Source organism: Amblyomma americanum, chromosome 11 (assembly GCF_052857255.1).
Source record: "Amblyomma americanum isolate KBUSLIRL-KWMA chromosome 11, ASM5285725v1, whole genome shotgun sequence".
NCBI lineage: Eukaryota > Metazoa > Arthropoda > Arachnida > Ixodida > Ixodidae > Amblyomma > Amblyomma americanum.
The window spans coordinates 78,826,909-78,851,276 of NC_135507.1; the positions used below are offsets into that span (position 1 = coordinate 78,826,909).

Below are 24,368 nucleotides of genomic sequence, written 5' to 3' on the forward strand. Positions count from 1 at the left end.
TCAGCCATGTGCACTGTGAGTCTTGCTAACACAACATGCTTGAAGAGCTTTCCGAGGCATGAGGTTAGCAAAATCGGGCGAAGGTTTTGAAGTGTGTTTTGTTGGGTTTGGGTATGAATATTACCTTCGCGTGGCGCCAGGACTGCGGGAGGATACCCTCCCTGCAGCACTGGTTGAAGTATTGCGTAATTTGGGTGATCGATTAATCGTCCAGATTACGGAGCATAGAGTTTGTGATTTGGTCTGCACCAGGTGCAGAGTTGGTTCGGAGAGTCAGGAGGGCCGCTCTGACTTCCGTCTCAGTGATGTCTGTGTCGAGTGTCGGATTGGTTGGTCCTGTGTAGGTGGGTAGAGGTGTGGGGGCACCCGGAGAGGTGTATGTGTTCTGAAGTGTGTTTATGAGGGCCTCGGGATCGTCAATATGCTGGTGTGGGAGGCGTGTCACGTGGTTTTGTGTTGATGATTTGGTGTTTGTGGGGTCGATGAGGTGTCGGAGGAGTTGCCATGCTCGTTTGCTGGACAGGTTTCCGGCGATGCCGTCACATATCTGTCCCCAGTTGGATCGGCAGAGCTCCTCCGAGTGTTGTTGGATTTTTGTCTGCAGCGCGGCCAGCCGCTTTTTAAGTGTCTTGTTATAATTATTGCATTTCCAGCGTTCCAGGAGGCTGTGATAAGCCTCCCAGAGGTCGGCTAGGTGTGTGTCCAGGGTAGGGGTTTCGGTGGTCGTTTCCATGTGTTGCGTGTTGTGGTGAACGTCATGCTTGAGTGATTGCACCCAGACGTCGATCTCTGTGATAGGAGTGTCTGGGTGGGCGGTGCGTGCAGCGCGAAGTGCGTCCCAGTTGACCAGTTTATGTGTTGTATAGGATTGACGGGGCGGTTTTTACGGGACAGGGATTTGTATAATGCAATGATCACTGCCCAATGTATGTTGAGTGCTGTTCCAGGTAACACCGCGGATGTAGCGGCTCAGCCTCAGGTCCGGACTGGTGTCCATGCTGACACTGTTGCCTATCCGCGTGGGCATCTGAAACGTGTTGTGAATAGTGAGCTGGAGGTTCTGCAGGAGCAGCCACAGCCTGCGACCTCGATGTGTCGTGGTTTTGTATCCCCTGTCAGTATGCGGACTGTTGAAGTCCCCACCAATTAATAGAGGATGTTTCCCTGCTAGGTGGTGTAGCTCTCACAGAAGTGATTCTAACGAGGCCATCGGCTAGGACGGCGGTGGTATATATTTGCTATAAAGATTGAAGGAAGTGTATGTGTGTTATGTATAAGTTCAGTGATCACGCAGGGTGTCTCAGACGGGATGTGATGAGTTTTATAGGTGAGGCTGCGGTGGATGAGTGTGGACGCCCTGGGTTTGCTAGTGGTGTCTGAGTGTGTAGATGTGTAGCTGGGGAGGGTTGCCCGGTGTGCAGTCTCCTGGAGAAGAAGTATATGAGAAGTGGGCGTGAGGGGGGGAAGGAGAAGTTGCAGAGGTGCGCGCTTGGCCCTGAACCCGCGGCAGTTCCAAGTTAAAATAGGGAGAGAGTGTTCCGCCCCGCCATATCGGAGAGTCGGGGGGTTGAGGAGGGGAGTGAGACGGGTGTCAATTGGTATGTGCTTGCGGTGGTAGGGGGGGGAGGAGTGGAGGTGGTCTGAATTTGGGTAAAGCGATGGGTAAGATTAGGTTCCATGAGCTGCATCATCTTTGTAAGCATAGCGTCCATGCGCTGCTCAAGTTTTTCGGTGAGGGTGGCAGCAAGGTGATTGAATCTGGCCTCAAAGCGGGCGTCTAGCTCTTTTAGTTTGTGGTCAAATTTGGCATCGAGTGCAGCGAATTTAGCGTCTATTTCAAGGGGTATGGGAGGCAGTGTGGCGTCTGAGGTGCGCTTCTTCATTGCAGGAGGGGTTCTCGAAGTGTCTGTGGATGGGGATGTCGGGTTAACGAGAGGGGGTGCGGGTTGAGTAGGCAGAGAAGGGGTGGGGCTGCTTAAAAGGGAGGAGAGACAGCTTACCTCGTCGCGCAAGGCCCGAAGTTCCTGGTCTCTCGAATCTTCTTGGGAAGACTGTGGTGGCGAGGGATGACGGGTGGCGTTGCCGGAAACGCGGTCTGCCCAAGTGAGACGTGAGGCGTTTTTGCTGCTGTTCTGTTGGTTTCTGGAACTTGACCGGGAAGCCGTCGAGCTGCGTCCGTTGGTTGTGTTTTGTTGATCACGGCGAGACAGCCGCGATTTAGGCGGAGAGAGAGCGTTCCTCGGGGACGCAAGTTTACTGCCCCGTGCTTTGCAGTTCCCAGTTCCGGTCATATGTGGGCCCCCACAGAGAATGCAGCTGGAGGTACATGATGGCACATCTTCTTTGGGATGGGATTTCCCGCAGCGGGGACATTTATGAGATCTTGGGTGGACACACACATCCGCCCGGTGGCCTGGGACGCGGCAGTTCGTGCAGGCGTCTATATGCCCTCGGTACGGTGTACACCTGTGGAGGGCTCCTCCATAAAGAATGGCGCGTGGCACAGGCCCATTACGAAAGGTGACTAGAATGGAACGCGTGGCCCCCATTCGGCGGGCGTCAACGATGGGGGCTTCGAGGTTGCTGGTGATGAGGTCCTGGAGAAGAGCTGTCGGGGTCTCGTTCCAGTATGCATTGGAGATTACTCCGCGTACCGCTCCGTCCGGTGACGCTATATAAGCTCCGACTGCGAAGTCCTTTGCTTGGTGTTGGATTTGGGTTATGCGAACCAGCGCGAGTGCGTCAGCTTGTAGGGGCGTGCTTACTGTGCGCGTGTTGTTGACTGGGTGAACACTGATTTGGGTACGCGTTGGGTCTAGAAGCTGGGACGCCGCTCGGAGGATGGTTTCCGTAGTAGTCGGGGGTGGTGGTGGTGGTGAAAACATTTATTACGGATGAATAGGAGGTATGTTTGGATCAGCCCGTAAGGAACCGATCCGTACAAGCACTAGGTGGAGGTCCCTAGTATGGGACCCCAGTGGCGGTTGCCGCCGCCCGGGCGCGCCCGACTAAGGCTTGTTGGGCCTGTAAGTCGTGGCAGCCGAGCAGGGTCGCCTCCCAGTCCTCCCGGGTTGGGTTGGGGATGGGGGGAATAGCGGGGTTGGAGGGGCAGGCCCAAACCATGTGATAGGTGTCAGAGGACACTGCACTACAGTGTGGGCAGCTGCCACTAAAGGAGGGGTCAAAATGTTTTAGCGCTGCCGGGCACAGCAATGTATTGGTGAGAAGGCGGAGAAGGAGCCGCTCATCCGCCTTCTTCAGGCCTTTACATGGACTAGGGTAAAGGCGATGACAATTTTGATAATATGTTGTAATATCTTTGAATGTATAGACCGGATTAAAATCGGGTTCCTGATCGGATGGGGAGGAGAAAACAGCCCGGTGAGAGAGCGCGCGGGTGGCTGCGTCTGCTGCCTCGTTTCCTGCCAACCCCTGATGAGCAGGGGCCCATATGAGGTAACGGTGTGCGGGGTCCGTATCCCGTATGCAATTTTGGTATATTCGATAGGCTAGGAAGGGAGTGCAGCCTTGTTCGACGTTCCGACAGGCCCCTCGCGAGTCGGCGATTATGTATTTTGAATTGGAATGTGAGGCCGCGAGAGCAATCGCGACCTCTTCTGCTTGTGTTACACTGCGGGCTCTGAAAGTTAGGCCGTTAACTGTGTTGCTGTTGTGAACTACCGCGGCCGTGTACCATCCCCCGTGGTGAGGGCCGGAGGCGTCCACGTAGTAGACACCTGTTTTGTTGCCATAATATCGGGCTAGCGCTTCCGCTCGTGCCAGGCGCCGACCATTATGGTCTTCGTGTGACATGTTTGCTGGAAGAGGCCGCACGTGGAGGGCACGTCTCCACAGTTCCGGGATGCGAAACCTGTCTTCCATAGGAGGGGTGTGTTGGATATGGAGTCGAGCAAGAAGGCGGCGACCCGACTCCGTTAGCGACAGGCGCGTGTACTGGTTTGTAAGGTGCGCCTCCCGGAGCTCCCGGAAAGTGTTCACCACCCCAAGAGCCATAAGCCGGCTGTTTGAAGTAGTGATGGGGAGGTCAAGGGCACGTTTAACAATTTTGCGAAGGATGACCTCAAGGCGGAAGCAGGCTCAGCTGCACCCCGCCTCAAGACCTGAAGATGATCTTGTAGTCAGCAGCCGGGAGCGGCGGCTGCTGCCGCAAACGCTGCGCAGCTGCGCGCGTTGCTTGCAGGTGCGACTTGTCAGGGCCTGCAGTAGGTGAGATGGCGGCACCGCTTGCAGACGCTGCGATTTCCTGGCTTGTTGACGTACAGCGGCCCATGGAGCGGGCAGGCACACTAAGGAAGTGAGTCCAGTCCCTTGAGTCGTAGTCGCAGGGGTGAAGAATCTCTCCCTGCGCCTGCACCTCCATGGTTCACGGGGGCGCGACCGCGAGCGAGCGCGGACACAGGAAGAGGAGTCGTTGGCGCATCGCGCTTGTAAATCAGGAAACGGCGTGCGCGCGCGCGAACGCTCAGGCCGGATGCTGGGATGCGATTGCGCCGAGATTGGAAGAAGTTTCAGCGCGAGCACGGAGAAACGCGGCCGCTCTCCTCGGAGGTTCCCACCATTGAGGACAAACTTTACATCTTCGCATACCTGCAGTCTAAACAACGAACACTACTGAATAAGAGTAGAAAAGAAGTAAGCTCTCCTCTAGTTCACTCCATTTTATGTACTATATGACAATTTATTTCATTATTACACCCTCCTGTTTAGAGTGCGCAATGCGCAGAAGAATCTCGACGTCATACCCGGCTGCGCATTCCAGATGAGTAGCCCACTGACAATTGACACCACAATCGACGTCGACGCCACGCAGAATACAAGCCAGCTACACCAGGTCTGTATTTGGGCAGCCATTCGGCACCGGTGGACTGAGTAAAAACGTTTTCTCCGCTTCTTCAGGTCGTACAAGATAATTTCATGGACTATGTCAACAGGACTCTGAATTTGTTCATGATGGATTGACAAGAAACGAGCGACATCGACCTCGAAGAGTAGTGTTGGATATCGTGGCTAGAAAGCCATTTTATGAGCACTAATATAGCCATGCGTTTCTATTCATGCACCTTATTTCAAGGGGGAAGCTTTATAAGTCCCATTACTTCAAAGCTTGTAGTTGGAATCGCGGCACAAAAAATCGCAGAGCTATGTCGATGGCAGGAAGTTAAAATAGTGAGCTTTAATTACCACAGGTATCGGCAATTAGGGCAAGATGGGCCCTGTGGGCCCCAGAGGGGGGGGCAACGTCTTGGGCCCACGGAATGAGTGCAGGTTGAGTGGTTTCGTCCGGCTGGGTGAGGAGTGAGTCCCAGCTTTCCACAAAGGGGGCCGGCAGGAGGGCCCACAGTGCCCGGTTATTTTCGCATCACTTAGAGGATGTGCGCCTAGCTGGGTGGTGAGTTCTCCGTTCTTGCAATTTTGGCATGTGCGGTCGTATTCCCCGTCGGTGATTAGTGACAGCCTGGAGTGGCTAAGAATTGAGTGCGTCTGCAATCTGCAGAGCAGGGTGGCTTGCGCTTGTTCTAGGTGGGGGTGGGGAAGCGCGTAACAGCGTCTTGTTGCTTTATCAAAATTTTTGATGTCGGCAAAAGTCTGCGGGGCTTCAGCGAGGGAGTCTGGATACGTCGGGCCGGCCGCCCAGCAGGTGCCAGCATTAGATAACTTGCTGCATGACTTAGTCGCGCCAGCGAGGGTTTCGCGACCGCGCGCACATCACTCTCTCTTCAGACTCCCTTGTCGATGGTGTGTGTGCAATGCAGTGTGATGGAACGGCGACGACATCAACGTATGCGACCTGCAAGGTGACCGCGTCTTCGTCTACGGGAAGACTAGGACGCCCATGAAGGTACGCTACATGCTCCAAGGCACGGGAGCCGAGAAATGCTGCGCGACTGCTGCAGAGACGGGCTGCACCACAGACGATCCCCGCCATGGTACGAGCACGGAAAGCTAGTCTCAGACGGTTGAGACGCTGAACCATGCAAGCGGGAAGCGGACATGAAACGACAGACGAGTACGGCCAACGTCGAGCTGCGGAAACGTCAAGCGAAGGCAATTCGGCAACGTCGTGAAAACGATCTGGAGTTGCGACAACGTGAAGCGGAAGCAATGAGGCAGAGGCGGAACAGAAGGCTCAGGCAAAACATTTCACCCACGGGACTATAGAGCTTTCTAAATCATACACGAAATCAGTCTTTAGTTGTCTCTGCCGAGTTTTTTTCGCCCACCTCTTCTTTCGTTCATAAGTATGGGATCGACTGTTCTTTGATAGGACGGCGTCCCGCGAAAGTTCCTGATGTTTGTTCGTTCTTGCAGAAAGCCGGTGGTACGCGGCTACAACATTTGCTGACGCGAAAGGCGGCTAGTTTTATCTAGAATGACTGGAGCCGTGTTCAGACTTCTACATTGCTCGAGATTGCGCAGTTACCTTTGGGACTCGATAGACGGTTCTTTGCCTGCTTCAAATTCACCGCGGCCGACAGAAGCAGGAATCCTGTCTTACGTGGACTGCCGAAAACATTTCTTGCTATTTTCGCCGCCTGGTTGTTCAGGTATGCGTGGCCGAAAGTCAGCCCAATAAAGAGTCTTTTTAAGAACCAATTCAGCAAACGCCAACTAATTTGACAAATCCTGGACACTTGGTCCCCACCGCACTATCGGCGTAATAAGGGTGGTCGGCGCTTCCGCAAAGGCTCGAGCGAGAGTCGAACTCGCAAACTATTGGACACCTTTAGCACACCGTGTTCGCGAGACCGAACATCGGCAGTGCGCCCACGCTGATTGGTCCCGATGCGGCGGCAGGCGCGCACGCAGCTGTCCATTACCTGGCATCATCTGACGCCGTCAAGGCGATTTGTGCATGTGTACTGACTGCGAGCGGACTCAGGGTACTCCGATAATGGCAGCACGGTACGCGGTATGGTAAAGGTGTCTAACATCTGCGCGGATGGTCATCGTTTCCCCCAACAGCTTTATTCATCCTGACATGCGAAAGAAAGCAGGCCATTGCTCTCGAATGCTTCCCCAAACAAAACGGAGCAATGTTATTTTCCCGTGAGATGCGCCACAAGGACGCAGTCGCTGGTTGGTTCATGCGTCCTTGACTCTCACGCAAGAAAAAATAAATAAAGCCTGAGAGCGCAAATGCGAAAGCCTTTTCCTGTCCTCATTCTACCTTAATTTTTCATTTCCTCTTATTTCTGTTATCTTTCTGTTTTTCTGATTTTTTGCTTTATTAACTGCTCATTTCGATAATTTCATTTATTTATTATTTATTTATTCTTATTTTTCATTTTCAATTTCTGGTATATTTCATTACATATACGTTGCTTAAGAACGGCTGAATAATCAACTTTTACATTTTTGTTTTATTTACCACACAACTTCTGGATGTTCGTTCGTGCGGAGGATTTGCGTCTACAACATCCGTCTACAACTTCAGTCCACGCCACTCATGAGCCATGAAAGATTCGTCTTAAAATGTTCTCTCGGACGGTACGCCACGTAACTATCCACGCCTCATCGCAGCTGCGGGCGTGAGCCGACGTCGCTCGCTCGCCTCGCAACTATCGAGTCAGGTAACGCTGCGTTGCGGAGCCGACGCCACTAGTGCAACTGCTGGAAATCGCGTGACGTAATAATAATAATTGGTTTTTGGAGAAAGGACATGGCGCGGTATCTGTCTCATATATCATTGGACACCTGAACCGCGCCGTAAGGGAAGGGACAAAGGAGTGAGTGAAAGGACAAACACTCTAAGAAAAAAAGGACTAAAAGGGGTAGGGAGGTCAGTCCTTTGGGGGACCAAGTGATTTGCCACAACCATTCGTCCTTTTGGGGATAAACTGCAAGGGGATATACAGTTAGTCTCCGCAGGACTACCTGCTGGGAGACTAATCGTTGCACCTTGCAGATGGTCCTCAAGAGACTAACACTTGATCCTTGATAATAATCCCTGAGGGAGCAAATGTTGCCCTCTAAGGACTAACAGCTGATCCTCAGAAATGATCCCTGGGAGAGCAAATGTTACTCCCTCTGGATTATCTGTTTATCTTCAGAAATGATCCCTGAGGGAGCAAATGTTGCCCTCTAAGGACTAACAGCTGATCCTCAGAAATGATCCCTGGGAGAGCAAATGTTACTCCCTCTGGATTATCTGTTTATCTTCAGAAATGGTCCCTGAGAGAGGAAATGTTCCCGCCTCAGGATTAACTGTTGATCCATTTGAATGATTTTCCAGGGACTAATCATTAATCCATTGAGACCAAATTTTCATCCACCAGTGGATGACATGTTATCCTTGCCAGACCCATGCAGGCATGCTAGCTGAGGTTGGCTGTGCTTCTCACCACTGCACAAACATGTGTAAGAATGTGAAACTGGACAATTTAATTTCAGCTTGAGAATTTTTATTAGTGACGTCTTCCACACCCCGTGTAAAGGCACACCTCAAGGCTCGGTCATCTCGCCCGTCCTCTTCAACGTGGCAATGATTGGACTAGCAAACAAACTAAAGAAGATCGAGGGAATTCAGCACGCGATGTACGCCGATGACATCACGGTCTGGACCACCCGGGGATCCCTAGGCGAAAAACAAGAAAGGTGCAAGAAGCTGCCACCTGCGTGGAAAATTACACAAAGGAAAGAGGACTGCGGTGCTCGACAGAGAAATCGGAGTTCCTCAGAATCGGCAGACATCCCACCCAAGCAACCCTGGAAGTCACCCTCGAGGGTCAACTCATACCCGAAAAGAACATGATAGGAATCTTGGGCATGTGGCTACAAGGCAGCCGCAAATGCAGTCACACCATTAGCCTGCTAAGCAAAGCGGCAGAGCAGGTGGGCCGCATGATCAACCGCGTCTCTCAAAAGAGATACGGCATGAGAGAGGAAGACACCCTCAAGCGCGAGCTCGAGCAGAGCCGTAGAGAGTCAAACTAGCTGAGAAGACAGCTCAATGAGCTCATTAGAGAGAAACATGTAGGAGGTGAGAACAGGGCGCTCACCACGTAGAAAACCATCCCCTCCCCCTATGGAGACGCAACAAAGCAACAATGAGGGAAACCTCGACAGAAAAATAGAAAATTTCATGGCTCAAATAATGGAGCAAATGAACCAAATGAAAAACGAAATTCAACAAACTCAACAAAAGTTTGCCCTACAGGAGCAAAGCTTTAAGAATTACGTAAGAAATCAAAACACCCAAAGAGTCAATGACGCTAGAGACAGACTATTTAACGACCGAAGGTTCGGCACAGAAACCCAGAGTACAACCAACTTTAACCAATCATGGCAGAACACAAACAACAGCAATTAGAAATTTGGCAGTGGAACTGCAGGGGGTACAAACGCAAGCAAGGCCTCCTCCAGCAATTTATCCACACCCAAGCAACCCCACCAGACGTAATCATCCTGCAGGAAACTAACAACTCCCCCGCACTAAGGGGCTATACATGTCATAAAACGGCCGTACGGCAACGCTCATAAGCAACAAAGTAGTAGCCATAGTGCACGACGAAATTAAAGATACCCAGATAGAACACGTAATTATGGAAATAATGCCCAAAAAGAAAAGGAAAGCCAACAGCACCTTTATCGTAAACCTATACAGCCCGCCCAGCCAGACCAAAGGGGTCTTTATCAGACTCTTTGCGGAGGCGAAAAAGAAGGCGGGACAAAACGCACTGGTAATTGCGGGCGACTTTAATGCTAAAAGCCCAAAATGGGGCTACCCCAAAGAGGACAAAAAAGGGCGCGGCATATGCACGGCGGCAGAAAGCGTGGGCTGTGAACTTCTAACCGACGAAAATCAACCGACCAGACAGGGAAACAGCGTGAGTCCAGACACGTGTCCCGACCTAAGCTTCGTCAGGGGTGCCAAGAACGCAGAGTGGGAGAACCTGCTCGAGAACCTTGGCAGCGATCACTACATTCTAAGAATCAGCCTTACGGCGGAACAAGTCAGGAGGAAGATTGGCACGGCTCGGCTAACAGATTGGAACGCCTTTAGAGCGCACTGCAAGCAGCTCGAAGGAGGAACCATCGAATCGGCGGAGAACTGGAGCCAACAACTAAGACAAATCCAGGACCTCTACACCAAAGAGGTAGTTAGAACAGAACAGACACCCGAGGTGGACAAGCGGCTACTAAGGCTATGGGAGGCAAGACGCGGACTCACCAAGCGGTGGAAGAGACAAAAACTCAATAGAAAACTCAAAAAGAAACTTGCGGACATTACCAGGCAGGCAGAAGAGTACGCGAACCAGCTGGCAAGACAGGGATGGCAACAGTTTAGCAACTCGCTGAACGGCACCCTCAGCACGGCAAGGACGTGGCAGATCCTCAAGGCCCTCTTGGATCCGAGCAAGAACAAATCGGAAAGCAGCAAAGCGATACAGCGGCTAACCCATCAATACCAAGGAACAGACGAGCAACTACTAGAGGAAGTCAAGGTCAAATGCTACGGCAAAGACAGAGTCGAAAGTTATAAAGAAGAATACCGCGGAGAAGACAACCGCACGATAGACAGACCCATCACGACAGAAGAAGTGATGGAAGCGGTCGCGTCGGCAACAAAAAACACAGCGGCAGGAGCAGACAAGATCCGAAACTCCTTAATTTGCAACCTCAACGACGAGGCAATAGACCAACTGGCCATATATCTAAACACGCTATGGCAGGAAGGAAGAGTCCCGGCGGAATGGAAACACGCCGTCGTCGTGATGATCCCGAAACCAGGCAAGAAACTACAGATAGAGAACCTCAGGCCGATATCACTCACGTCGTGCCTGGAGAACCTCTATGAGAAAATAATAACCAGAAGAATCCAAAATCATCTAGAAAAGGAGCAACTGTACCCGGACAGCATGTTTGGGTTCAGAGCCAACCTATCCACGCAAGAGGTGCTACTCCAACTCAAGGAAGAAGTGCTCGAAACGATGCCGAAAGCGGGCGAAAACGTGGTCATGGCCATCGACATAAAGGGGGCTTTTGACAACGTGAGCCACGTGGCCATCATGGAGGGCCTGAACAACGCCAACTGTGGAAAGAGAACCCACGACTACGTCAGGGACTTTCTCAGCAACAGAACGGCAACGGTAGGGCTAGGCGAGCTAAGAAGAGACGTCTTCCACACCCCGTGTAAAGGCAAACCTCAAGGCTCGGTCATCTCCCCCGTCCTCTTCAACGTGGCAATGATTGGACTAGCAAACAAACTAAAGAAGATCGAGGGAATTCAGCACGCGATGTACGCCGACGACATCACGGTCTGGACCACCCGGGGATCCCTAGGCGAAAAACAAGAAAGGCTGCAAGTCGACAGAGAAATCGGAGCTCCTCAGAATCGGCAGACATCCCACCCAAGCAACCCTGGAAGTCACCCTCGAGGGTCAACTCATACCCGAAAAAAACATGATAGGAATCTTGGGCATGTGGCTACAAGGCAGCCGCAAATGCAGTCACACCATTAGCCTGCTAAGCAAAGCGGCAGAGCAGGTGGGCCGCATGATCAACCGCGTCTCTCAAAAGAGATACGGCATGAGAGAGGAAGACACCCTCAAGCTAGTAAACAGCCTCATAGTCAGCCGAGTTACGTACTCCCTACCGTACCACGCAACCACCAAGGCGGAAAGAGAACAAGCCGACACATCCTGAGGAAGGCTTACAAGACGGCTCTCCACTTACCCAGAAACACGTCAACCGAGAAACTGCTACAATTAGGCATCAGCAACACTTTTGACGAACTCGCGGAAGCGCTGCTGGGAGCACAAAAAGTCAGACTACGAGGCACTCCTGTGGGACGGGCGCTCCTGAAAAGGCTGGGTCGGAACACTCGCGGACTGACAGACAGATACGCGGAGATGCCGAACCACCTTAGAGAAACCTTTAACGTTAAGCCCATACCGAGAAATATGGACCCTAACCTTCACGCAAACCGACGCAAGGCTAGGGCGGAGTACGTAGAGAAAACGCTAGCCTCGGAAGAAAACACAGTATACACGGACGCTGCCGTCTACCCGTGCGGGTCAGAACACGCAGCCGCACTGGTAGTCGTAGACAGCAAAGGAAGAATGCTAACGAGCGCCACAGCAAAAGTCGCGGGCGCAGCGGAGGCCGAGGAAATTGCCGTCGCGCTGGCGGCAGCAGAAGGCTACAGAACCGGTCGCCCACTCAACATACTAACAGATTCGAAAGAAACGTGCAAAAACTATACAAAGGGCAGAGTCAGCAAAACGGCCCTTAGGATACTCGGCGGGGTTTTCACTCACTCACTCACTTTCCCAAAACAGTTTGTGCCAAACGCACAAGTGGAGTTGGCCGTAGGCCACTGTCAACATTGATGAGCCTGCACAGCAAGTCAAATGACCGCTGTGCTTTTTTATCGAAAACTATATTAAATGCCCAGTACAAGGCCATCTGGGTTGCAACTGCCGCCAGCAGGCTTGTCTCCTTGATGCAAATCTTCTCAAGGCAAACAGAAAAATCTGTCGTTGTCAGAATGCCTCCTCTGTGCACTACAGTTGGTATATAGTGCACAGCTGCAGGATCCTGTAAAAAAACAAACACACACGCAAGTTTTAGAAAAGAGTGTTTTGCAAATCATTCGAGAAATCTCAAGTTCAGACACCTCCAGCCTTGCATGTAAAGGAAGCATTTGCAAGCTTGTCCCTCCACAATGCTTAATACATATTAAAAGGTGGCTTACTAGAGCAAATTAGCTAAATAGGCCACCTAAGCAAAAATGTTGCATTCAAACCAAGTCAGCTGCTCTGCAGGTCATTTATAAGTCAATTGCTTGGATGCCTGAACAATGACTGGCTGCGATAGTGACGCCACTATGCCTCAGTGCGAGATGGAATCCTTCAATGGTGATAGAGTTTACTGTAGCAGCACACCTGATTCGAGTTCGATAGCAACTGAGAATTTCTCAGCCTCTGGACTACATAGCCTCTGAAAATGTCCATGTAACAAGAATATGAAGGCTAGTATCCAAAGCTATGTTATTATATCAAATACTGTGTATTTGTTTTCTTCAGTCTGACACAGTATCTTTGTTTAACTTGTTTAAGAAACAAAAGTAATGTCAAATGCATTCTCAAGGACAAAAAACAACTGCATGCCCCCAGCATCCCAAAAAACATCGCTGCTCACACATGCGGTTTTAAAAACTTACAAATGGGCGGACGAAAGTCTCTACTCTTTCCTTCACCATGCTTGGCAACAGGCATACTGCTGCCGTGACTGTTGTCTCTGAAAGAGTGGCGAATGAATTTTAAATACAGTGACATGAAACATGGAGACATAAAAAGAGCACCAAAATTAAATGAAAAATAAATTATGATCTTTATTGCTTGTTACAATATGCTTCAGTCCAAAGGTCCTGCTCCAGCCAACTTTTTACTGCATGCAGACTATATTAGTGCCTTCAAGAGGCATCAACGAAAGTGCGTTTTCATCCCAGAATGGCTGCACTGGAGATAACTAAAATAAAAGGTGCACCACACTAACTACCCAAGCAATGCGCTGCTACATTCCAGACTAGAAGGCATAACAAATTAAGCAATAGGCCTGTATATCAAACACATTCTTGAAGTGATAGCTGCCAATTTGGGGTTAACTAGACATAAACCAAGAACAATAGTTCAGGCAGAATGTAAAGTAGTAGCGGAGCTTGCTGTCAGGCAAGATGGTTCATAGTTTCAAGTAGTAGTAAAGCGCCAGCGCAAGACAAACAGGCATCACACATTGCCCACATTATCTGCTTTATGCAATTTGTTTTTCAGATGAGGAAATATAAAAAAACAACACACATGCAGAATGAACAGCTGTAAACAGTATGCATTCATGCATACAATTTCAAGATCCACAATTTGGCTTTTAAGAGCTGTACAGATACTTCGCTAGTGCATTTCCTTTTTTTATGCATAAGCTTCCAACAAATTTCTGGTGCCAAATCTTTACCACATGCATCTGTGGCCACAATGCTGTAATAAATGTGCTTCTGTACATGTTAACGACCACAAACGTAGGTGCCTCGTTGGCCTACATGGGCCTTCCCACAGGTCAACAGAATTTCATAAACAACCCTGCTGCAACATGGCACAAACTTTTTGGCCCTTTTTTTCTTCCATAGCACAAAATGTGCAACAAAATTTGGGCGAGCTTTTGAGCAGCAGCAAACACAACCTGTATACCATGTCTGTCAGCTATTTTCTTTTTCATGAGCAACCTTATGTGCATATGGTATTTCGAGTTTAGCTGCATCGTTTTTTCCTCTTTGCATTGCTTCCACAATATGCGCCATTTCTTTTTTTTAGAAAACTGCCTCAGCATGAAGTGATAACCGCACAGGGGAACCCAGCTAACAACAACCGTTTCAACTAGCTTGTTAAAACTTAAATGCGTGATTACGTGACCTCAAAAGAGCAGATTCGAGACAAGCTGTCAATAGCTTGCTTGACTATATTAGAGTGTGCCGAAGCACAAGAAAGCAGCTCCTGTGCTTGTAGTGAATATTCCCAGACCTGTAGAAACAGAATTCTCTTAAAATAATATTATGGCCCAAGACTACAACAAAATGACCGCTTACCCCCTCCAACCGAGGAAGCTTTTGTGCTGGCCAAGCAAAAGGACCCATATCCCAGAGGCCAGGCACCCCCGGGCTGACGCCCAAGGACGTCAAGTTCTGGTGATGTGTACGCACCTCCCCGCTCGATAGGGGTAGAATCCTCTCTCAAGTGAATCCCGCTTAAAGTGCGCAGTTGATGAGTGATGAGGGGCTAGGGCCTGGTTCAGCCATATCTAAGAATTGTTTGCGTGGCTTATAAAAAAATGGCGGGGGGATTTATTATGCGAGCTGATCCCCCTAGTCCCCGTTCTCTTCGGGAGTTTATTCTGCTGCAGAATGACGCTTCCTCCTCAGTTCTCCAGCCTTCACTAAACAAACACCCGTCTTTCCCTTTCCTGCTCAGCATAGCCACAGAAGGCAGTCCCTGCAGACCAAATTAGTGATGCTCGCCTAGTGTGGCCTTCACAATGAGTGGAAGCTCATGCAATAAGGGCAGGTAGGAAGCACTATGAGCACTGCTAGGCTGCGTATTGCAATGTAGTGGTCGACACAGCAAACTTCAGCACAGGTTTTCTAGGAGCAGTAAGCATTTAAATGACTTTGGTAGCATTTCCTAGCTCGGACATTCAAACCATAGTGCAACATTCATAGTACTCTAGGCTATATCACTCTTAATGACATATTCTTTCCAATGCACTTTGCAAGGAACAAAAGCGCGACTGGAAAGCTTACATTGCTCATTGCTACACATGCCTGGGCCTTACCGATGCACTCAAAATAGGGAAAGTATTTGTCTGTGGCCGTCACAGAAATGATGATGATGATGATGATGATGATGGATTTTAATGGCGCAACGGCATCTAAGGCCAAAGAGCGCCGTGACACAAGGTATTTTTCTTTTTCTCAAGGTGGAATTTTCAAAGACCCGTTTTCCAAGCATTTCACCCTAAAGAAGCCGAGCACCAGACCAGGGGAAAGCTTCTACCCATTGTATCACCGGTGGGCACCCGGCGGCACTGGGAATCGAACCCCGCACCTCCCGCATGCGAGGCGGATGCTCAACCACTTGGCCACCGCTGCGGTGTCACAGAAATGGGTGATACATGAACTGGGTTCCACTGTGGCCGAAAAAACTGTGGGAATATTCCACTTTCATGTAATATCCTCAGTCTGTCAGTCTACAAGAGTGGAGCCCCTACACAAGTGGATACGATAAGCTATATATATGCCGACAATATACAGTATAATATGTGTACCATATACTGCAGCTTCCGAAGTGCCATCCATGCGGGCATCGAAGTCTTCAAGGAAGCCTTCCAGGTGGCGCTTCTTTCGAGCTGCATGCACAATTTTTTCTTTTGTGCGCTGAAGGGCCTCTTCAAGCCGTTCCAAGACTGGCACGCATGTGATCAGCTCAAACTCCAGCTGGGCCTACAAATGGAGAATACGAGCATAAAATAACAGTAATGAAGAACTGTAGCACATCGGTTGCTTTAGGACAGAATAAAACATGGAAGCACAGGTATAACACCCAGTTTGCCATGTTACGAAGTTCACGAAAAGAAATTTGCAGGCTGCTTACATAGCTCCCAAGCAAAGAAAGAATTCGGCAGAGACCACTTATGTGCATGAGTGCGAAAGCATTACCATACAATCGTAAAGCAAAGCTTACATATTCAGCCATTCTCTGCTTTAGTCTCAAAGATCGTATTGAGTTCTCATGCCACTCATGGCTGCGCACTGCAGCAGATAAAGGGACACTGAGGAGAAATTGAACTTGGCTTGTATCGATAGAATACCAGCTCCTGATTATAAAAACGCCGCTCTTACTGAAAACAAAGCACTTGTAAGGTAGAAAATAGCAACAACAAAATACAGGTATCGCCGCCACAGGTCAATCTCGCAAGCGCAAGCTTGGTGACGTCATAGGACAAGAGACGCCACCTTGGAGGAATTTTCGTTCGTACATGGAGCCGCGAATCTCTGAGGCTGACAAAGGCAGGTTGCGCGGTTCAATATTGAAGTAAGTTTTGTTTTAAAACCGATAGTGGACTTTTATCACCCAAGGAAGGCAGACAAATGACAACATGAATGTTGGAAGCAAAGAAAACCGATGCTTGGTGGCGCCACAGGCGGCCAGGAGAGTTTCGATTTATGGCGCTTCGCGCGTCTATGAGCTTTGCGTGCCCCGTGGTTTTGTTTTTGACGCGCCTCAATTTACAAGCGCCGAACAGCAGAGGAACTCCAAGTGCCACTTCAAGTGCTAGTTAACCTTCGAAGGAGCCTGTGAACGCTTGTCAGATGATCGCCACGGTCGATGAAAAAATATGATGGCACGATGGTCGGTGATCGTACAAGGCAGCACTTGTGTCTTCGCACACACACCCGACGAAACGTTCCTAGCTGTGCCAGTCAACATGAAACTACTTAATGGAAATCGTTTGTTAGCGACGGGAGACAAGGTACAAGGCAGTTCAGAAAAATTGCTGATGGCCTAGCTTTGTTAGGCCAGGATATACGTAGCGAAAGTGCGGATATTTCTGCATTGTAAGAGTGCATTCACTAGATGCGCCTTTATTGATGGTAGTACCTTGAGCCATTGTGGTAGCGTCTCCGCCTCAAACGCCAAATGCCCTGGTTCGATTCCGATCTTCGGCACAGGATTTTTTTTTATTCAGTGCGTGGGTGGGGGGTTCAGTGGCTCCCATAGATGCCGCCACCGAATACATTGGTTAGCAGCTAAGCGCAGGCTCTGCTAAGGCGCGTTTATGCTCCGGCGTAACGCGCGCGCGTGCTGCAAGGCGACGTCACGTCGACCAAAGCGAGACCCTCTATACTCCAACTGCGCTTGACCGCCGACGCGTTCGGCGGCTTCGGCGCACTCTGACCGCACTGGCGGGGAGACTTGGAGCATGTTTCTATTTCGCGCCGAGTGCACCAGCCGCCGCCGGCCCGACCAGACTAGACTTGTTCAACTCCGCGGCGAGGTGCGCGTTGTGACGTAATTCAATAGCTTCGGTAGTTGGGCGGAGCTGTTCTTTTCGAGCTCTCAGCTAATTTAATCCATTCACAGTACACATATGAAGGTACATGCAAGTGGGCGAGAGAGACCGATCCAGTGGACCCGTTGGATCTAGCGGAAGCCGTTGAAGCGTCGTGCGCTGGCTTTAGTTTCAAGCCGCCAACTTTAAATGCAATAGCCCTTGAGCACCCATCCATTTTTTGTGGAAAAAAAAATAAATAAATAACCTGGCCCTTGCAACCGCGGGAGACCTCGACGCCACCTGCTGCACCGTGCAATCGCGCCATTCAAGGAATTGCAATCCGTTGGCCCCAAAGCCCTGGCCAGCCTCCGATAGGCGCAAGGCGCCGACCTTGTCCTGGCCCCTCGAGACTCCCCGCACTGGGGTTACGATATTTATTATTTAGTTTGCAACGGTTGCTCACTGAGGAAGGGGGAAACGACCCTCCGGCGCCTAACCTAAACGTGCTCGCTCAAAAGCACAGCACACTCTGTAGGGGCTGAGGTCGCTGAAATGCAGGCCGGAGTTTTTGCGAGAACTACGTCGTTGGGCTCGGGAACGGGATTCATCGCAACGCTGACAAGACGCCAGTGCAAACGTAAACGAATTGACGGTAGCGACTCCCGATAGATACCTTCAACGTGCGGCGACAGTAGCTTTCATTTCGGCGGCTGCTAGACCGCACTGCTAGCAGCCAGAAATCACGGAGTCTCCGTTTACGTCACGTTTCACGTCTCTACGTCCTGTGACGTCATAAGAGTTCTCCTTGACGTAATAAGAGTTCTCGAGTTTGAATCAGAGCGGCGGGATAAACTTTTTCAACTTCGAATCGAAATTTCTTTTAAATAAATGCATCTTTCGCTCCCGGACAAGTGGAAACAAAGCCATGAAATGCCGAACTATCAGATTTTGCTAAAAAAAAATTATAGGGCTCGTCTCAGTGTCCCTTTGAGAGATGCACCACTGCCCCCGGCAGGCAGGTGGCACCTCTCATTGGCCGTAGAGCTCCATTACAAATGCATCATACAAATATTGTCACTGTGCTTCATTTTCCGTGGGGACTTTGACGAGAGAAGCTACTAAAATAAATCTTTTTAACTAATCTACATAGAACAATGAAACTGCACTTATACTGTTTTTTCTACCTTTTTCAGAACAATAATTAGTTTCCTTGAAGGATTACTTTTAGCTCAGTGTTACTAACAAGATTAAAACAAAGGTCCTTTTGTGCACGATTTCACATTGAAAATTTTCACTGAGTACGAAGAGCAACAGCTAATTTTGCGGCTTAATAATTGTAGAATGCCGGAAACTAGCTCAAAGTTGGTCATGAAAGTTTTTCTAGTATGGGAAAAATAAATTGTGATGATGTTACCCTTTTGTTTTTCAGAATCATTACTTAGATTAGTGTAGTTTGAAGCCTCTCTAAACTTGTAGTTAGTTATGTTGATTTTAATGGCGCAAAAGCAACTATGGCTATGATGCGCCAAACACATCTCTAAACTTGCAGCAGAGATATTGAAATTCTGAATAGATATTTGCAAGTTACACATACACATTCTACAGAACACATCTGCGACGTTTCACAGTGATATGGAATGGTGACTTACAGAAGATCCTGGGTGCAAATTTTCGAAGTCCGCCCAGAATTTTTGGTACTTGCACTTTTCGTATCGCACTGAAACTTGGCAAATGTGTCCTTTACAATGTGTAGCTTCAGATGTCGCCTAAGAATTGCAGTATCTCCAATGCAAGTGTATAGAAACGATTCAACAGTAATGAGTTCCAAAAAACATAACAATAACATCACAATTTTTTTTCACACCAGGAACTTCCATGACCACATCAGGGCTATTTCCCTGCATTCTATAGTTAGTAAGCTATAAAATAAGCTACCGCTGGCAGTTCCCAGTGAACATTTTCTATGAGAAAGCATGCACACAAAAGGGCCTTTTTAGAGCAAAAGTTCTACTACTCCAGGTACAACTCAGAAATTCCCCTGGCTCCAACTTTCCTAGTAGTGTTATATAGGCCCTCCGAGCTTTTATAACACTACCCGCAGAGTGGCACAGTGGCTGAGACTTAAGGCACGCAACCGGTAGATGGATTTGCCGAGCACTGCCACCAGTAAGGAGAGAGCCCAAGTTGGCTGGTTACGGAGAGATTCAACAGGGAATAGTTGCCGTCGCAAAAAACCTTTGGCCTTTGGTGGCGTCAACACCGTGTGTGACGTCATGGTGATCATGTGATTAGAAGCTGCAACAAAATGGTTGTGTCTGCCGCCTTAATCTACCTTGGATGAGCGAGTTGGACCACCCGCGAATGCTTTTTCTAGTTATAACCAGGTTCAAGTAAGATGGAACCTACACAAATTGTTTTTTGAGGCCTGTTAGCAACACTGAGCAAAAGTGCGCACTACAAGAGAACTAATTAGTGTCCTGAAAAGAGCAGAAAAGCAGTATTAAGCACACAAAATTTCACTGCTCTGGGTACCATTTAAAATTGTTTTTTTTTCCTGTGGCATCTCCGCTTATATGTGGAATGATCTTTGGACTCTCATTGTGTGGATTTTCTCTGCAATGCAGGTACTATTCAGTGCATCGAAAGTATAAGTACGGTCCCTGACGAATATCCTGACTGTCTTGCTTAGTTCGATATTTCCCTTCAGTGTCCACCATGTGACAGCTGTCACCAGCAAACACCGGTAGTACCAACTTGAAGCACATACAAGAACCGTGCAATAAATAAACGACTAAATAGCAGAAGTCGAGCAACAAAAACAAAAAGACCAGAATGTGGAATCAGGGCATGCTACACTGAACCAACCCTAGGTGTATTCTGAAATTCAAACAGTGCGAGCCATTCAATCAGGTCTCCACTGAGGCAAAGAGAAATAAATTTGAGCTGAATTTTCTGCACATATAGACCACTTCCGCCTAATTGCTTCAGCGGGTTTAACGTCCCAAGACGATTCAGGCCATAAGGGACGCCGTAGTGAAAGGCTCCAGACAATTTAGACCATCTGAGGTCCTTAAACATGCACTGACGTCACACAGCATATCCACACTTTTGTATTTCGCCTCCACTAAGATGGAATGCAAAGTGCAGGCACCGCAACTGGAATCAAAAAAGGAAAGGATTAAAAGAAAGAAAGACAAAAGAGGAAAAGAAAAAGAAAATTTCTTTTTCCTTACTTCGCTAACTGATGGTCTAGTTACTGAACTTACGATTGAGCTCATGGCCAATGCTGGAAATTTCTCTATTGCCACTTCCACTGATGGATCCTCGGATCCAATCCACTTCCTTCGGGTAGGAAATGTTCGGCGCATACAGTCTAATATGTAAGCCATGTCTGGCCGAGCTTTTTGTACTGCCGACTTCATTCCTTCGATGTGGCCAGCAATACTGTCTTCATCCTCCCCGTCTGGTGCAGTTGCCTGCAAGCAAAAGGAGCCTACTTCACACTGCACACCAGGCTGTCTTCAGCACAAGGACTACATGAAATCCAAATGCATACCACAGACGGCCTCGAAACACGCTGCAGGGCATTTCCGCCAACCGTGGCCACTTTCCCATCTTTCATCGTTTTTTTTTTGACGGTGGAGAATCTGCCCCATCATTCTGCTGGATACGGATTTTTCTCCGCTCATATTTTGCTTTGAAGCGGAGAGCTTCTCGCCAAGAGTCCTGTGTTTAAAAGATCCCACACAATGCAAGCATTACTACTTGCACTGACAAAAGCAATCACAGTACAATTAAATACATGCTAACAGTGATGGTGTTGATCACAAGCTACCAGTAAACACCCATGGACATAACAATACCTCATGAGAAGCTATAGATATTGCTCCATATTTTATTGCAGCACATTTTTGATAGCATAAAAACACTAAAGGACCCACACTGATCTTTCGCCGACATTAGTTTTTTATGGTAGCGCGCACATTACCAAATTTGCAGCATAGAGTTCCTTTCCAGTAATTCAAGCTTTGTTTTCCAATTATCTTTTCACTGTGAGGCGAACTTTTTGTTGTTTTAATGTCCTGAAACGACACATCAGCTACGATGGGCACCACAGTGGAGTTTCTGGATTAATTTTGATCACTTGGAGTTCTCTAATAACTAGGCCAACCAATGGCCCTTCGATTCAAATGCCAACCAGACAAGCTGGGCCAGGATTATCAAGCTCTCTCGTACAACCCTTTAATACACCGTCCTATTCGACAGTCTTCATGACTACCTCCAGAAGACGGCTGTAGCACCGAAAAAGACAACACATAGCAAGCAAGACGGGACAGACACAACTTCCAACTATTTATTCACCGCGAATGCGAATGAATATAAGGACAAATCAAGATGGGTAGCAAGAACCACACATGCGCGCGAGGGTTTTACAAAAAAACTGGATAAAAGATAGGTTAGGCACACACATATCTCACGCCCGTGTATCTAAAAGAGCAGTTTCATTCTTATAAATGGAGATAGATGGGGCACTAACACAATCGCTACAGTTTCTTTTAATATAGAAGGCCGGCAACAGTTCACGGGCTGCCTGGTCCTTACTTGTTTAAAACCTTTGCTTCTTTCAGCCTTGCCACACACTTAATCTTCCTTTCTTCTCTGCAGGCTTTATAATGATGTGGCAGATGAGAACTAGTGCATTTTGTAAATCCCGATTATGTTCCACTAATTGGTCGTTATTACAGCGGCCGGTTTGTCCAATGTGCTTTCCGCATGTGAGAGGAATCTGATATAGGACTCCCACGGCACATTTAACAAGCGGAGCTGCATGCTTCTTTTTACAATCAGTCTTGTTTACCTTGTTGGGATCAGTTTTAACGCACAAGCCAGCCAGTTTCTTTGGGGTAGAAAAAACCACAGGAACCTTATATTTTGTTGCCACATGCTTCAAATTGTGTGCCAAATTTGCTGTCTTTTTCGGCGCTACAACCATCTTCTGGAAACATGCACCAACTAGCCCCCCAACAAGTATTACTCATGACTGCCCCGCTACTGCAGCAAGAGGGAAAGAGGACCTGCTCACTAGCGACGTACCACAGGAAATATCTGAACAATTTTTTATCCCATTTTTTTTTGTGAGATACTATTTTATGAATGAGAATCAGCCAGCCATACCAGCAGCATGCACTGTGGTGTGAATGACTCTATCAGTGGCGCCCAAAACAGAGTCATTGAAAATGGTACGGCTACCACTGATAAATAGAGAAGACATTATTATTATACTCAGAACACCTATGCCGCCCTGTTAATTTAAGAAAGTCTGCTGTCCCTACAAGATTAGTTTGAAGGGCTTCAGCTGCCTACTTACATAGCCGGTGCCAGATGAGTCAGCCAGGTTTGGGTACCTGGACACCAGAGCTTGCGCAGCCTCATTGTACAGCTTGCCAGGGTACCTAGCACAGTTAAGACAAACGTGTAAGGCAGTACACAGTGAGGATGTTCTTTTGTAGGCTCACATAGACATTTTAGTTTCAGATGCAGTCAGTGTCTTAGGTGCAAGACGTGGGAGGACACATAAGCTCTGCCTTTAAGTTTACGACGTGACAGCAGTTCCCCTTGCTCACATAAGCAAGGACATTGCTTGCCCTCTCACAATCAATATGTGAAAGACTAAACCACACACATTTACAGCCCTCTTTAACCAAGTCCTTTGAACATTCCTACATGACATACCAATAGCATGTCTGACTCGCAACCCAAGGGTCACGGATTCGATTCTCAACTAACCGCAATTTTCCTTTCGGGGCAACTCATCCACTTCATATGCAGAACTGAGGATTGGGCGATTTGGCGGTGATCCATCAAATAAAACCAGCGCTTACAAACACTGACAAAGGACGAGACGAAACAAACTGAAAAGCCTTCAGTTCGTTTCGTCTCGTCCTCTGTCCGTGTTTGTAAGCGCTGGTTTTTATATGATGGATCACTTTATATGTCTGGATGACCTAATGATGTTCCAGGCACATTGCAACCTTCTAATCACCAGTTTTCTAATTTCATTCACTTTTCAAGTCGGTCGCTCTATGTGTGACATAGCCACCTTTTCAACAAATTCAAATTTCTTGCTCATGTCTACTAATGCCGACACAGGATTTTCTGCGCCACGAGCTCCTTCATGCTTTCTCGTTAAAATGGCTTATGGCCACGCAAGTTTGTAGCCCAAGTTATCTCCACATTGCCCTACATGGTCCAAAAGTCTTGCAAATAACTTACATGGTGTATAAGCAGAGGTCATGATAGAGCCATTGGACAACTCTGCTCCGTGCTCTGAAGCATTGTCCACTTTGGTGGCGCTCTATGCTGAATTGGATGTCGTTTGGTACAGCTGGCAGGCTGTATGTGAGGCTGTATGTGGCAGTGACACGGGATTGCTCCGCTTGCTGGGGCTCGTCAAGAACATCCGCAATCCTAAAGTGCCAGGTTAAAATAAGAAAAGAAGAGAAGAGCATACTACACAGTGAGCACAGACTGTGGCCAACATTTCCATACATTTCTACTATGATTGCCATTGATTGCAGTGGAAGACATAAATTGGACACTCCTCCTTGCTGCATGATGCTCCTCCAGCATTATTTGGAAAACCCTGATATGGCTACAACCCCTTTTATGTTTGTTTGAATGTTTGTTCTTTTTATTGTTATACATGTTCCCATCATCGCCGTTGGAAACCAATATGCCCCCCCCCCTTATGTAATGCCTTCGGGCCTTTAAGGGATCAATAAATGAAATAGTTAATACTGGTA

The 24,368-nt window shown here is 48.5% G+C and overlaps 1 protein-coding gene across 1 annotated transcript; it reads right to left on the reverse strand.

Moving 5' to 3' along the window:
* Positions 1-11,896: 11,896 nt before the first annotated feature.
* Positions 11,897-24,156, reverse strand: LOC144109738 (uncharacterized). The gene is made up of 7 exons (XM_077642533.1): positions 23,839-24,156; positions 22,934-23,018; positions 21,217-21,291; positions 20,832-21,041; positions 15,838-16,012; positions 13,187-13,263; positions 11,897-12,561 (listed from the first exon to the last, which is right to left on the reverse strand). Exons 1-7 carry the CDS (start codon positions 24,132-24,134, stop codon positions 12,286-12,288), a joined length of 1,194 nt encoding a protein of 397 aa, XP_077498659.1. The 5' UTR covers positions 24,135-24,156; the 3' UTR covers positions 11,897-12,285.
* Positions 24,157-24,368: the final 212 nt, after the last annotated feature.